Genomic DNA, 12541 nt, shown 5'->3' with positions numbered 1-12541 from the left:
TGTGTGTGTAGGCTTGTTTATTGTAATTCCAATCATTATTCACAGGTAGAACACAGAGAGGCAGAGGCAGAAGTTTTATTGCAAAAATTACATTTCCCTTACATCCTGGGAAATTTGATATATTTTACATTTATTTTAAGTTTTTAATTTATTTTGGAAAGTTTTATATATGAAGGAATCAACATCTGAATGTATTCTGCTTTTAAATGCACTTGTTTGATAAAAATACCTTTTTCTCAGTTTTTTGTCCAAAATGTTGTGTTTTTGACAAAACCTACCTCTGTTCAAGAGGCAATAAAAAAAGAACAGATGAAGATAAAATAAAAACGTTTTTTTTTGCCTAAAAGCAGAGGCTCAGATCTTTATTTTTATATATATCATCTTCATATATTCATGGAAGAAAATATTCAGCGGGGCATTCAAATTTAGCGAAAATTGTCAAAAACCCTGGCGGTGGCTGGCAACTTTTTTTTTAAACGCTGGCGGGGAAAGAGTTAATATGATAATGTCTTCACAAATGTGCACAGACTCATCATCTGTTATCTACTATATCTATTGTCTATCTATGAATCTATTCCTAAACAAATTTGTTATTTATCCAGGATATTAATGGCTGCAGTGTGGCTCCTGTGGATGGGGCTTTAACCGGCGACCCCTCCTTTGTGTATTTGTGCAGCTCCCAGTCTCGTGAGGATGGCACTTTCTCCTTCCCCTGTCTTCCCAGTGGTGAATACACTGTGGTAAGAAGCTGTTTTTACTGTTGTCACTAATTTCCATGTGAATTGTTTTTGAAAATGTGAATTGTGAACTATTAATTGGGACTGAAGCATAATATATAAACACCTGTCTTTTTTAAATTAAAATAATGTGACATTTATTTACATATCATGCTGCCTTTTTTATAAGTTAAATCATTTGTAATGATGAAGCACAAATGTCTTAGTTTATTAGCTTGTCTCTTCTTGGATTGTAGGTCCCATATTACAGAGGAGAGAGAATTACTTTTGATGTTGCTCCTTCTCGTATGGATTTCAAAGTACAACACAACAGTTTAATGTTGCAGGTGAGTTTCATAATTCTCTGACTTGTTCTTACAGATTTTATTCAGTTTCTTTATTTGCTAAATTGGGAATATTTTCACAAGTGTACATTTTCAAAACTCATATTTTCTTTTGCCATATTTCCTACATATTTTCTTTGCCACAGAATCATTGTTCCAAAACACATTAAATATCATTGTAAAATGTAATGAGAACATTTGGTTTAATCGCCAGAACAAAACAATATGAACTATGATTCAGTACTTTTTACAATAATTTAATTCAGTAGCAAATAATGCAAGATATGCAGTATGTTTGAAATAAACCTTGTTGCTATAACGTTGCTGTTAAACACATGATACAGTAAATGACTGAGTCTATAGTGTAGTTTACTGGCCTTGCATGCCAGACCTACATCAAGATGTTAGGCTCTGGGAACTCATTGACAGGGATCAATCCGAGGGGCGGGATAAACGGTTGTCTTTCAAATTCTTTCTTCACGCAATTGGATAGCGCTACAACCAATCAGAGCAACGAAGAAGGTGACGGCTGAGTCCCATGCGTTTTCCCACCAGAGGAGCAAGTTGATATATTAAACTTTCATCATATCCAGTCGGCAAAGCTCCGAACACATCTTTTTTTTTTTTTTTTATGACTCAATTGCCGTTCTTCTGGTTTCAAAGAAAAGGTTAAGTTCAAATCATCCAGAGTAGCGGTCAAAGCCGAATTGAAAGACAGCTGTTCGCCAGCAGCAGCAATTGTTTGTTTTCAGTAGCAGTGAACTCTGTCGTCATTATGTTAAGCCCGCCCGCCGACTCTATACACGATGTGATTGGCCTGACCAGAGTTTGGTTTTTCCAGCTAAAATGTCTATTGAGAGTTGCTAGACCACACTGGCTGCGAAATAATTTTTGCTGCCACTAGGGTGCGTCTAGAATTCTTGGCTAGCAGTTAACACTTTCCGAGCGAGTTGCAGTTATTTGTCCGTCTCTACCATGGCAAGCCCTCTGTTGATATTGTATTCAATCTGAAATGTTTATATAGATGAAATGCCTATTTTGTGTATTTCACATAACATAATTGAAAACATGCTGAATTCTTTTCTATTTTTTTAAAAGGGCATTTTTGATGATCTGTTGTAGGATAAGGATTAGTACTAAAACTTTTGGAAATTTACCACTTTCTTGGGAAATTTGAACCAAAGCTATTAAAAGAACTGTAGTAATGCTTACGTAGGTCTTCAAATAGACTTTACATCATTAATAAACAAAATAGTTTTAATTAATTAACTCATGTGTGAAACAATTGCTCAGCAGCCTCACCTGTTTTCCTATTTTGTCTCAGCCAATATTCCGGGTCATGGGATTCTCTGTGATGGGCAGAGTTCTGAATAGCCCCAATGGAGAGGGTGTTGCAGAGGCTTTAGTTACGCTTAACAACCAAATTAAAGGTAACTGTGATTCTACACTTAAGTAAAATTATCATAATTAGCCATGGGTATACTCCTAAGAACCCAACAATTCATGCTTAATAAACAAATGTATGCTAAATTAACACATTGCATTTATATTTTGCCTCCTCCCTGGTCTCTTTCACAGTGGAAACTAATGAAGATGGTTCATTCCGATTGGAGAATATGACCACAGGCACGTATACCATCAACACGCACAAGGAGCTGATGTTCTTTGAGCCAGTCACTGTGAAGATTGCTCCCAGCACCCCTCAACTGCCAGACATCATCACTGCAGGGTGAGTATGCATATAAGAATTGTCATTGAAGTTGAAGTATGTATTTCTGTGACAAATAAAGCACATTTTTAAATAGGGCTGGGGTTGTATGATGTTATCACTGTATAAAATGTCTATCATTAGAGATTTTGCTAAATCTTGTATGTCACTTTATGTAAATATATATTGACACATCAAAATGGGGCAATTCTAGCGTTATTGACGTGACATTGCAGTCATAACTTGAAATATAAATTCTAAGAAAATCCATTTAAAACCAATATATTGAAACATCTGTTTATATATCCATAATCCCTCAATAAACGAGTCCAGACATTCAAAAAATATCAGTCTACACACACCTTTTATATCTTAGATGTATATCTATAAGACGTGACCAAAAAAAAAAAATGTTTACACCAATTACACCAATCTCGGTCCTGGAGGGCCACTGTCCCTGCAGAGTTTAGCTCCATCCCTGATCAAACACGCCTACCTGTGAGTTTCTACTGATCCTGAAGACCTTGATTAGCTTGCTCAGGTATGTTTGAGCAGGGTTGGAGCTAAACTCTGCAGGGACAGTGGCCCTCCAGGACCGAGATTGGTGAACCCAGTGGTAATGTTGTTTCATCTTGATTCTTGACGTCACAACGAAACGACTTCTGACTCGTTTGAAAAGCGATTCATTTCATTGACTCAGGGTCGACTCTTACTTTTGAAAGATAATAACTTACTATACGGTGCACTTTCAGATTTAAAACTTTGCAGGATGTTTTCATTCACTTCGAGCAATGTTACACACTACATGAAAGGTCATTTTCAAAAATCCATAATAGGGGCCCTTTAAATATCTTACATACTTCACCTTTAAAGTTCCAGCCAGAAAACTGTGGTCAGAGGAAGAACAAGGACTTTAGGTCTCTGCCCTGTAGTTTAAGGTTTCTGCTTGATTGGATTGATCAAAAAATCTGCCCCACTTTGTCATTTTCAGGTTCAGTGTGTGTGGTCACATCTTAGTCACCCGTCTTCCTGAGACTGTTAAACAGCTTGGGCACTACAAAGTTACTCTCTCGGCACAGGATCAGGGCTTTTTCCGCACAGTTGAAAGTGATAGTCATGGAGCATTCTGCTTTCAAGTCAAACCAGGGGACTACAGCTTGCAGGTAATGATCATTTCATTTCTATTGTAACGCCACTTGACTTTTAAAGTTATTGTAGTTGCACATTAATTAAATGTTGTGTGCTGTACTGCAGGTGACCCTCCCTGAAAGTGACGTAAAAGCTGGGCTCGCTCTTCAGCCATACTCTCTCGATATTTCACTGGTGGACCATCCTATCACCGATCTTCTCTTCACTCAGTTCATAGCATCTGTCTCTGGCTCTGTGTCCTGTCTTGGTGAGATATTTTTTTCATGCCCGCTATCAAATTTGATTAGATGCGTTTGTTTTCAGTTTTTGTCTCAAATGATTGAATTGTGCCATCAGTGGCATGTGGAGATCTGACAGTCACCCTTCAGCCTGTGAGCAGACAGGGAGAGAGGCAGAACCTCCAGTTGTCTAGCAGCAGTGAAACACTCAGCTTTACTTTTAATAATGTGCTGCCCGGCAAGTACAAAGGTAAGCGCTTTTTTGCCCTGTTTTGATTTTAATGAGCAATAGAGACTATTAAAATGATTATGCAAATTGTTTCAGCCGAGTAAACATGTTCAGTCAGTTTGTTGGGCCGTGTAATGTCTGAGAAGCGGCATACTGCAATCTGGTGATTTACTGTTGGTCGAAAGTCTGTTGGTGCGGTGTGAATTGGTCTTAAGGGTTAGTTCACCCAAAAATGAAAATTCTGTCATTAATTACTCACCCTCATGTCGTTCCAAACCCATAAGACCAGATTTCATTCATATGTTTGATGAAATCTGAGGGCTTTCTGTCTCTCCATTGACAGTAACGTCATTGCAACTTTCAAGGCCCAGAAAGGTGGTAAAAACATTGTTAAAATAGTCCATGTGGCTACAGGGTTTCAAACTTAATGTTATGAAGCGATAAGAATACTTTTTGTGCGCAAATAAACCCTAAAATAAAGATTTGATTTGACTTCCGTGTCATTCTCATGCGCTGTTGATACAGTGCAGCACTTCTGGATTCTACGTCAGAACGTAGGCTCACTGTTGGCCGATAGGGTTTGCCGATTTCTACCAATTTGGCATCAGAGATGTCTACAGTGAAACATTGAGATGGATGATTGATCATCGGGAGGAGAGGGGGGGTATTTTCGTAATTTTCTCATTTTCCACTAGATATTTTCCTCTATATCATATTAGCAATTTAGATTTTGGCACTCTCTTCAGCAGCTGAGCACTAAGAGTGAATGTACAGTGATGTGACATAACTGCCAGATTCAAACTGCTTGCTTTTGCTCTATGGCTGGCGCTGGGGCCAAAGACGGACGCGCTCAGCTCTCGTCATAGGCTATATCACAACTGTTCAGTATTTTTAACCACATAATGTTTATTTTAGGTTTCAGACATTTAAATTAATATAATTTATAGCAAAGCAATACATTTAAAGTTTGTAAAATACACAATGGTCAGGCCGTCTAAACATCGTGTCAATCGATGACATCGTCCATTGGCCCAACCCTTTTGGCCGACGCTGGTCGTGTGCGATGCTGGCCAATAGTCGGCCGACGCAACGTTCTGACGTAGAACCCAGAAGCACTGCACTGTTTACACTACGTAGACAGAGTAGGAGTGATTGTTGAATAAAATCGTTATTTTGGGGTTTATTTGTGCACAAAAAGTATTCTCGTCGCTTCATAATATTAAAGGGGGGTTTATTGCTTTTTTTCTTTGCATGATTGTGTTTATGGGGTGCAATATAACATGTATTCGTGGTTTTTCTTTTTTAAAAAGTCTTATTTTTCATAAATTATACTTTTATTGTCAGCCTCCACGACTGGTTGACTTCCTGAGTCTATGAAACCACTCCCTCAGAAACAGGCAGTGGGCTCAGAATGGTTAGTTTGGGCCGGTGTGTTGTGATTGGCTAAACTGTAGCTCACGTTGTCCGGAAGGTTAACGCCCATTACCTTTACGGGCGAAACGTGCATGTTCTCCGGTTCTCCAATGTAAATAATGGTGTCGAACTGCAGTATCAGAATGAGCCAAAATCAGTCAGACCCAGAAAGCGGCGATGAAGAGAGTCAAGCAGAACCTCACCACACACGGTTTTACAAAACGTTTCTGATTGGTAATTTGCCTATATTTTTTAAACTTTATACATGTTTGTTTTACACAATAGCATTGAACTGACTGGCTAATATATACACAACCAGCATGGCATTGGTTTACGTTCTTGATCAAATCGAAAATAACATCATAAAAGTATATAAAAATGAAAATACATTTACAACATTAGTACTTATACAAAATTCAGGTCCATATTGTTTTTACGCATTTGTCGTAGACACAAAATAGCAGAACTAGCAGCCTAGTGGCTATAAAGCCAGCGCTGGCATTTGATAAAAAATAAAACACAAGGCTACGTCTGGAATTATACATGAAAATACATTTAAAATTATTAAGTCTTAGCCTACTTACAGGTTGTGGCCCAACAACTGCTGCCTCTGGTTTTAAAGTTGGAACTGCTTCATGTTTTAGTAACAGCTTCTTGTTAAATCCGGCATTGAATTCGTGGAGATTCTGGAAGCTGTCTTCCGTAAAATGTGCAGCACAGAGAGCTAGATTACGATCGTCATTTTCAGGAACATAATCAAACATAAATTGTATCCATTGTTGACGAAGTACTGCGTCCGTGGGAAGCCCAAGCACAGAAGACCTGACAGCTGGGTGAACATAACACACTCGACGAGCCGCAGAAATATGGCTTTTTTGCATATTGGAGGGAGGGTTGATGTAAATGTATGGGTTAGTGACGTCTCAAACCCAGCTGTAGTCCCAATCGAGTCGTTTTTGTAGGTAATATACTTCCTGATTTTTAAAAGACGATATCTCTGCTTACATTGAACTTTCAGTGCTGCAACTTTGCAGATACTGTTCATGCACCAGCAGCAACATTACACACTATTTAAAATGAAAAAAGTGAAATTGCAATCAACCCCCTTCTTAAGGTTGAAACACTTTAGCCACATGGACTATTTTAACGATTTTTTTACCACCTTTCTGGGTCTTGAAAGTTGCAATGACATCACTGTCAATGGAGGGACAGAAAGCTCTCAGATTTCATCAAAAATATCTTCCAAAGATGATCGAAGGTCTTACGGGTTTTAACCTTGAGTACGTTGAAGGTTCTAAACAGCTAGACCTTGTCAACCTGCAGATTTCACCTACTGCTGTCTTTTGGCAATGTATAAATTACTACACAATTAATAAAAAATTGTAAGAAACTAAAGAAATGTAAACAGAATTACTATTGTAATATTATTTTTGTGTAGTGAAATGTAAAAAAAAAAAATAGTATGGCTCAGTCTGTAGCACTGTTGCCACAGCTCGAAGTCCCCCAATTTGTGTGTTTGTGTGTGTGCATGTGTGCACTGGGGTTGCACAAGTCAAAAAGGGTATTCGGGGTAAAAGCTCTGTTAAATAGATGTGCTGATCATTTTGCCGCAGCGACTCCTGACAGGTAGCAGCTGAGAGAGCGTAAAATGAATAGGATTATTACGTTTTACAGTAATATCTGGTCTAGTTATAGTACTTTTATAACATTTATTTACAAAATATATGCTAATTCTAAAAATAATAATAGCGGTGTGCAGAGAAGCCGATATCTGTATCTGTTGCAATGGCAAAATTATTAATCTGTATTCGGATAAAATCAGATGTGGTTTGGCCTCAAACCAGAAGTTTGTCCAAACTATATGAAAAGCCCTTTTTAAATTCCCTTTGTAGTTGATTTACAAAAGTATTTTTTCATTACAAAATTTCTCTAAATATGTTTTAATGAAAACAATAATACTAAATGTTAAATGCTCTTAAGTAGAGAATGTCATTTGCGTGTTCCCATCAGTTTTTTGCCAAATTGCAGCTTTGTCCCCACCACTTTTTAAAAGCCATTGATAAAAAAATTGTTTGCGGAATCCATGTACAAAACACATCTAACACAAAATACATTTGTACAGCTTTTGCATTTTCCAGATGTGCATATATTTGTATGTTTATAATTATGTTGACGTTTAATTATATTGGAATATATTATAGATTAATCATATTATGATGTTTAGAAATCGTGCAGCCTTTCAGCAGTATACAGATTTAGTTTAAGAAAAAGATTAACAACCTCTGGTTATCACAGTGTCTATCACCCAAGAAGAGTGGTGCTGGAAGCAAAAGTCACTGGAGATCGATGTACTTGACTCATATGTAGAAGGAGTGGAGTTCAGACAAACTGGATACTTGCTGCGCTGCTCACTGTCCCATGCCATTACTCTGGTGAGGCCTGAAAAAAATCAATAATTAATGATGACTGAACACATAGTTGCCAGAATACGCTGTTACTAGTCTAAAATGGTAATGATGATTATGATGCCTTATTTGTCTATAATTTTAGGAATTTTTCCAAGATGGCAGTTCACCAGAGAATGTTGGCATTTACAATCTGTCCAAAGGAGTCAATCGCTTCTGTCTGTCCAAACCAGGTGAGCTCAGCCTATCCTTCAGTTTTGTTGGTGAAGTTTAGAGAGGCTAAAGTACTTAACATTTCTTTTCAATCTAAGGTGTTTATAAAGTGACTCCACGTTCCTGTCACCAGTTTGAACAGGATTACTACACCTACAACACGTATGTGACTGACGGTGCCAAGCTTTTTATTAAAATCAAAGTAGTTCCCACTGCTTTTTAAATCCTTTGATCCGGTTCTTTTGAAGTATTTGCTTGTTGTGTGACAATATTTTGAAGGACGTCTAATCCACAGGGGTTTTTATTCATCATGTTCCTTAGGTCTGCTCCAAGCATCTTAACCCTGACTGCTGTCAGACACCACATGACAGGACTAATCACCACTGATAAGATGCTGGATGTCACGGTCACCATCAAGTGAGTGCGGCGGAACATTGTTATTGCATTTCTAAAAGTATAAAGCAAGTCTGTCTATTGCTTTCTAACAGGTTAAAGGTAAAATCCCTGTATTCTTTGTTTTTTATTTTTTTATTTTGGCAGATCTTCCATTGAGAGTGAGCCTGCTTTAGTTCTGGGGCCCCTACGCTCAAACGAGGAAGAGCGAAGAGAGCAGCAGCTTCTGGAAATAGCTGCCCGCAGGAAGGAGAGCGAAGAAAGAGCAGAGGAGAATAGCCTTCCTGTGGAGGAGAAACCAGATGAACTCCATGAGCCATTCCACTATGAATTCTCCTATTGGGCAAAGTAAGGTCTTTTGAGGAATGTTTACTATAATTTTTCACTTCTGTCTACCAGTTTAAAGCCAAGGTATGTTTAATTTTCCATGTTCCTAGGGTGTGACGGTTATTATATAACCGTGAGACTGACGGTTATAGTTGAACACTATCATTAGAACTCTGTTCTGCCAAAACCGTGTTATTAAAATATCTTCCAGATAAAGCCTAGTTCACACTACATGATTTTAAAATGTTGGGCTGAACTGTGCAGTTCACATTACATGACTTGCTCTCAGTGAAATCATGAGTGTTCAAGTTGTTTAGCTGTTCACACCACACAACACAACGTGATTGATCCACAACAGGAGGTAACTCACTACACGAGTTAACAACGCACTGCATAGAGATACAACCACGATCGGATGATAAGAGCATATCATTTGTGACTCAATGAGAGCTGTTTCAGTACTATAGTACGGTCTAAATCCTGAAAATAATCAAACAAATAACGAGTTGACAACAACACGATTCTATCTGGTCTAGAAACCATGTTTTGTAACGAAAAACCACGCAATAAAACGAACCAGAAATGACGCGACGCGAATATGGACGTCAGACAGAAACTAGTGCTGCACACTGTTTGCTCGACGATCTGCTCTGAGAAAAAAAATGCAAAAAAGAAAAAGTAAGATTTACCTGGTGTCCTCAACCCATGCGTTGCTATGATTGGCTGTACTCATGACATCACTGAGATTGAGTCGCGCGACTGCTCGAGATATCTAGCATGCTAGATATTTTTCTGAGCTCGGTGACCTGTCTGCGAGCTGTCTTTGATGCGTTGTTGGCTCTTTCACACTAACGGATTGGCGAGCGTTAATCGTCCGCTAATCGCCCGCGATTTGCACGCGATAACACCCTGACTTGTCGGCGACTCAACGATTTGCAAATCGGGCTTAAATCGGGCTTAAAATCACCTAGTGTGAACTAGGCTTAAGGTTATATATGCTACTAATTTCAGTGTTGGGAGTAACGGAATACATGTACCGGTTGTTACGTATTCAGAATACAATGACTAGCTTAACTGTAGTCTACACAGAACATAAAATGTTCATTTTTTTTTTTTCGTGTTCACATTTATGAGGAAAAAAACAATGTTACGGACGTGACAGTTCTCCGTTACGAACATGACTGCTCTGAAAGCAGACATCAAACCGAAAGCACTAAACCTTTCTTTAAAGTGAATTTCGTTTTGTATTAATTGTATCTTAATTTTATTTAATGATTCATCAACCAATTGCCTGGTTTTAATAAATAAATAGTAAATAAAGCAGACGGTAGATAATCACGAAACAGAGGCGCCGGCGCGTGAACTGGAGCTCGTCTCATAAATGAACCTAATCTCAGCGTATAAGGTAGTATACTTGCCTCACAGTCACAGACATGTGTGCTTTTAAACAGAACAATTCAAAACGAAAGAAAACAGACTGGTCTCTACTTATGCAATCCGAATGAAATGTGTTTTTTCTCTGGCGTATTCACTACTGCGAAGATCGCGAGTCACCATCGTCATCTTCATCTTTGGCCGACACTGACAAAGAAAACACATTAAAATATCTCCTTGCTATGTTTTACATATTCATAATCATTACTTTTGACAGTTCTTTGTGACAGCTTTTAGGTGCTTTAATATTCATTTAATGGAAACCACATTCACTGCTAGTTGTCTTGCTGTTCATTTTTAAATGAACGTAGAGCAAGTAGCTAATCGGTGTCTGCTCGTTTATTCAAAGTAAGTTGTCCTCTAACAGACGAACATTGCAACGCCCCTCCCCCGACGACGGTTACCGGTATGTTACGAACCATCACATTTGACTCACTTCATAACCGTCATCACCAATTCTGAAACCGGCACACCCCTAGTTCCGAGTGTGCTCATTTGGCCGTTAGCACGGAAAGACACATTTGGTATCTAGTGGACATTGTTTTAAGCGCTGGTCATGGAAATTCTCAATAGGAATAAAACCTACTAAATCTGATTCTTCACCAAGGACAATTAAAAAAACATACAGTTGTTAATATAATAAAATAATGTACCACAGTATCTTGAGGGTATTCTACAAAACTTCCCTGAACAAAATTCCGGCTGCATGTGGACAGTGTGCGCAGACGTCCACAGACCCTCCTGATGGTTAAAATTACGTCACACGGACAGTGCACAGACCGACATGGAACGTGGACGGCCAAAGTGTGCTTTTGGAAAAATTACCTTGTCTTTTTAGACCATTCATGTATTTCTTGGTATTAATTTTATATATTTACTGTGTTGGTTATTTCAGGGCTGGGGAGAAGATCACTGTCACACCTTCATCCAAAGAATTTCTGTTTTACCCTCCTGAAGTAGAGGCTACAATCACTGGAGGTTAGAGTGCAATACAAACTTCTGAATCCTTTTTTAAGCTTTTTATATTATGATAATAGATGCATTTTGTGTCCAAGCACTTTCACAACAAATACAAAACAAACTGGAGACAGGTTCTATTGACACCAAGGATTGAATTAACATTTGTCAAGCTACATCAAAAGCAAATCCACACTTATACATAAGAAATTAGCAAAATGTACCTTTAGGGGAACAGCGGCTTGTCACTGGGGCAGTACCTGTATAGGAACAACTTTACCACAAAACATTGCATATTCGTAGGGATAGTTCACCCAAAACTTTTAATTCTGTCTCAAGTTGTTCCGAACCTTCTGATGTTTTGAAAAATATGAGTAAATTATGAGGTTTTTTTTAGTTCCTTTGAGGGTGCATTTTACTAATAGTCATGAGTGAGAAACAACGCAAATTCAAAAAACACCTCGATTAGCTGGTTCAGGATGTAGTTCGAATTAAACTCTGTAGGAAAATGGCCCTCCTAAAGCAGGTTTGGACACACCTGATCTAGGCCAAGACAATGTATAGGGGCTTATGAGAATTGTTGTTGATGGTTATTAATTGGGGTTTTAGTAAATTCAACATGAAAAATGACATTTGGATATTACTTGGTGTGCTCAACTCGTATATCTGAAAAATTGATAAATCGGTTTTGTAAAAAAGTATTTTCAAACTTTCAACCCATGGGTCTATCATAGAATGTACTGTAAGAAACTTCTTCCATATGATATGTGCATCCCATAGTGAAATGCCTCACTAATGTACCTCAGAAAACCAGGTTACAGTTTTACCCCAGTTTTTCTAAACCTGTAATACAATCCTTTGTTTTGACAGAGAACTGTCCAGGCCAAATGGTGGAGATTGCTGGCAGGGCAGGGCTGTTCCTCACGGGGCAGGTGTCACCTACACTGGAGGGTGTGGAAATCTCCATTAAGGAGAGTGGAACTACTAACCCTCTCATTACAGTTCTCACGGATGAAACCGGATCCTACAGGTATC

General features: G+C 38.3%; 1 protein-coding gene across 1 annotated transcript in view; it reads left to right on the top strand.

Annotated features, from left to right (window-relative positions):
* Window positions 1-12541, top strand: part of nomo (nodal modulator) — a 30189-nt gene that overhangs the window by 7250 nt on the left and 10398 nt on the right. Inside the window, exons 8-21 of the mRNA XM_039655731.2 lie at window positions 603-740; window positions 974-1063; window positions 2385-2490; window positions 2639-2789; window positions 3760-3931; window positions 4023-4164; window positions 4254-4385; window positions 8073-8209; window positions 8328-8415; window positions 8494-8557; window positions 8717-8812; window positions 8936-9136; window positions 11445-11527; window positions 12377-12536. Of these exons, the coding sequence (XP_039511665.2) occupies window positions 603-740; window positions 974-1063; window positions 2385-2490; window positions 2639-2789; window positions 3760-3931; window positions 4023-4164; window positions 4254-4385; window positions 8073-8209; window positions 8328-8415; window positions 8494-8557; window positions 8717-8812; window positions 8936-9136; window positions 11445-11527; window positions 12377-12536 (1760 nt within the window). The remainder of the gene's footprint in view (window positions 1-602; window positions 741-973; window positions 1064-2384; window positions 2491-2638; window positions 2790-3759; window positions 3932-4022; window positions 4165-4253; window positions 4386-8072; window positions 8210-8327; window positions 8416-8493; window positions 8558-8716; window positions 8813-8935; window positions 9137-11444; window positions 11528-12376; window positions 12537-12541) is intronic.

Source organism: Pimephales promelas, chromosome 8 (genome assembly GCF_988280905.1).
Source record: "Pimephales promelas chromosome 8, fPimPro1.hap1.1, whole genome shotgun sequence".
Taxonomy (NCBI): Eukaryota; Metazoa; Chordata; class Actinopteri; order Cypriniformes; family Leuciscidae; genus Pimephales; species Pimephales promelas.
This window is presented reverse-complemented; position numbering and strand designations above follow the sequence as displayed.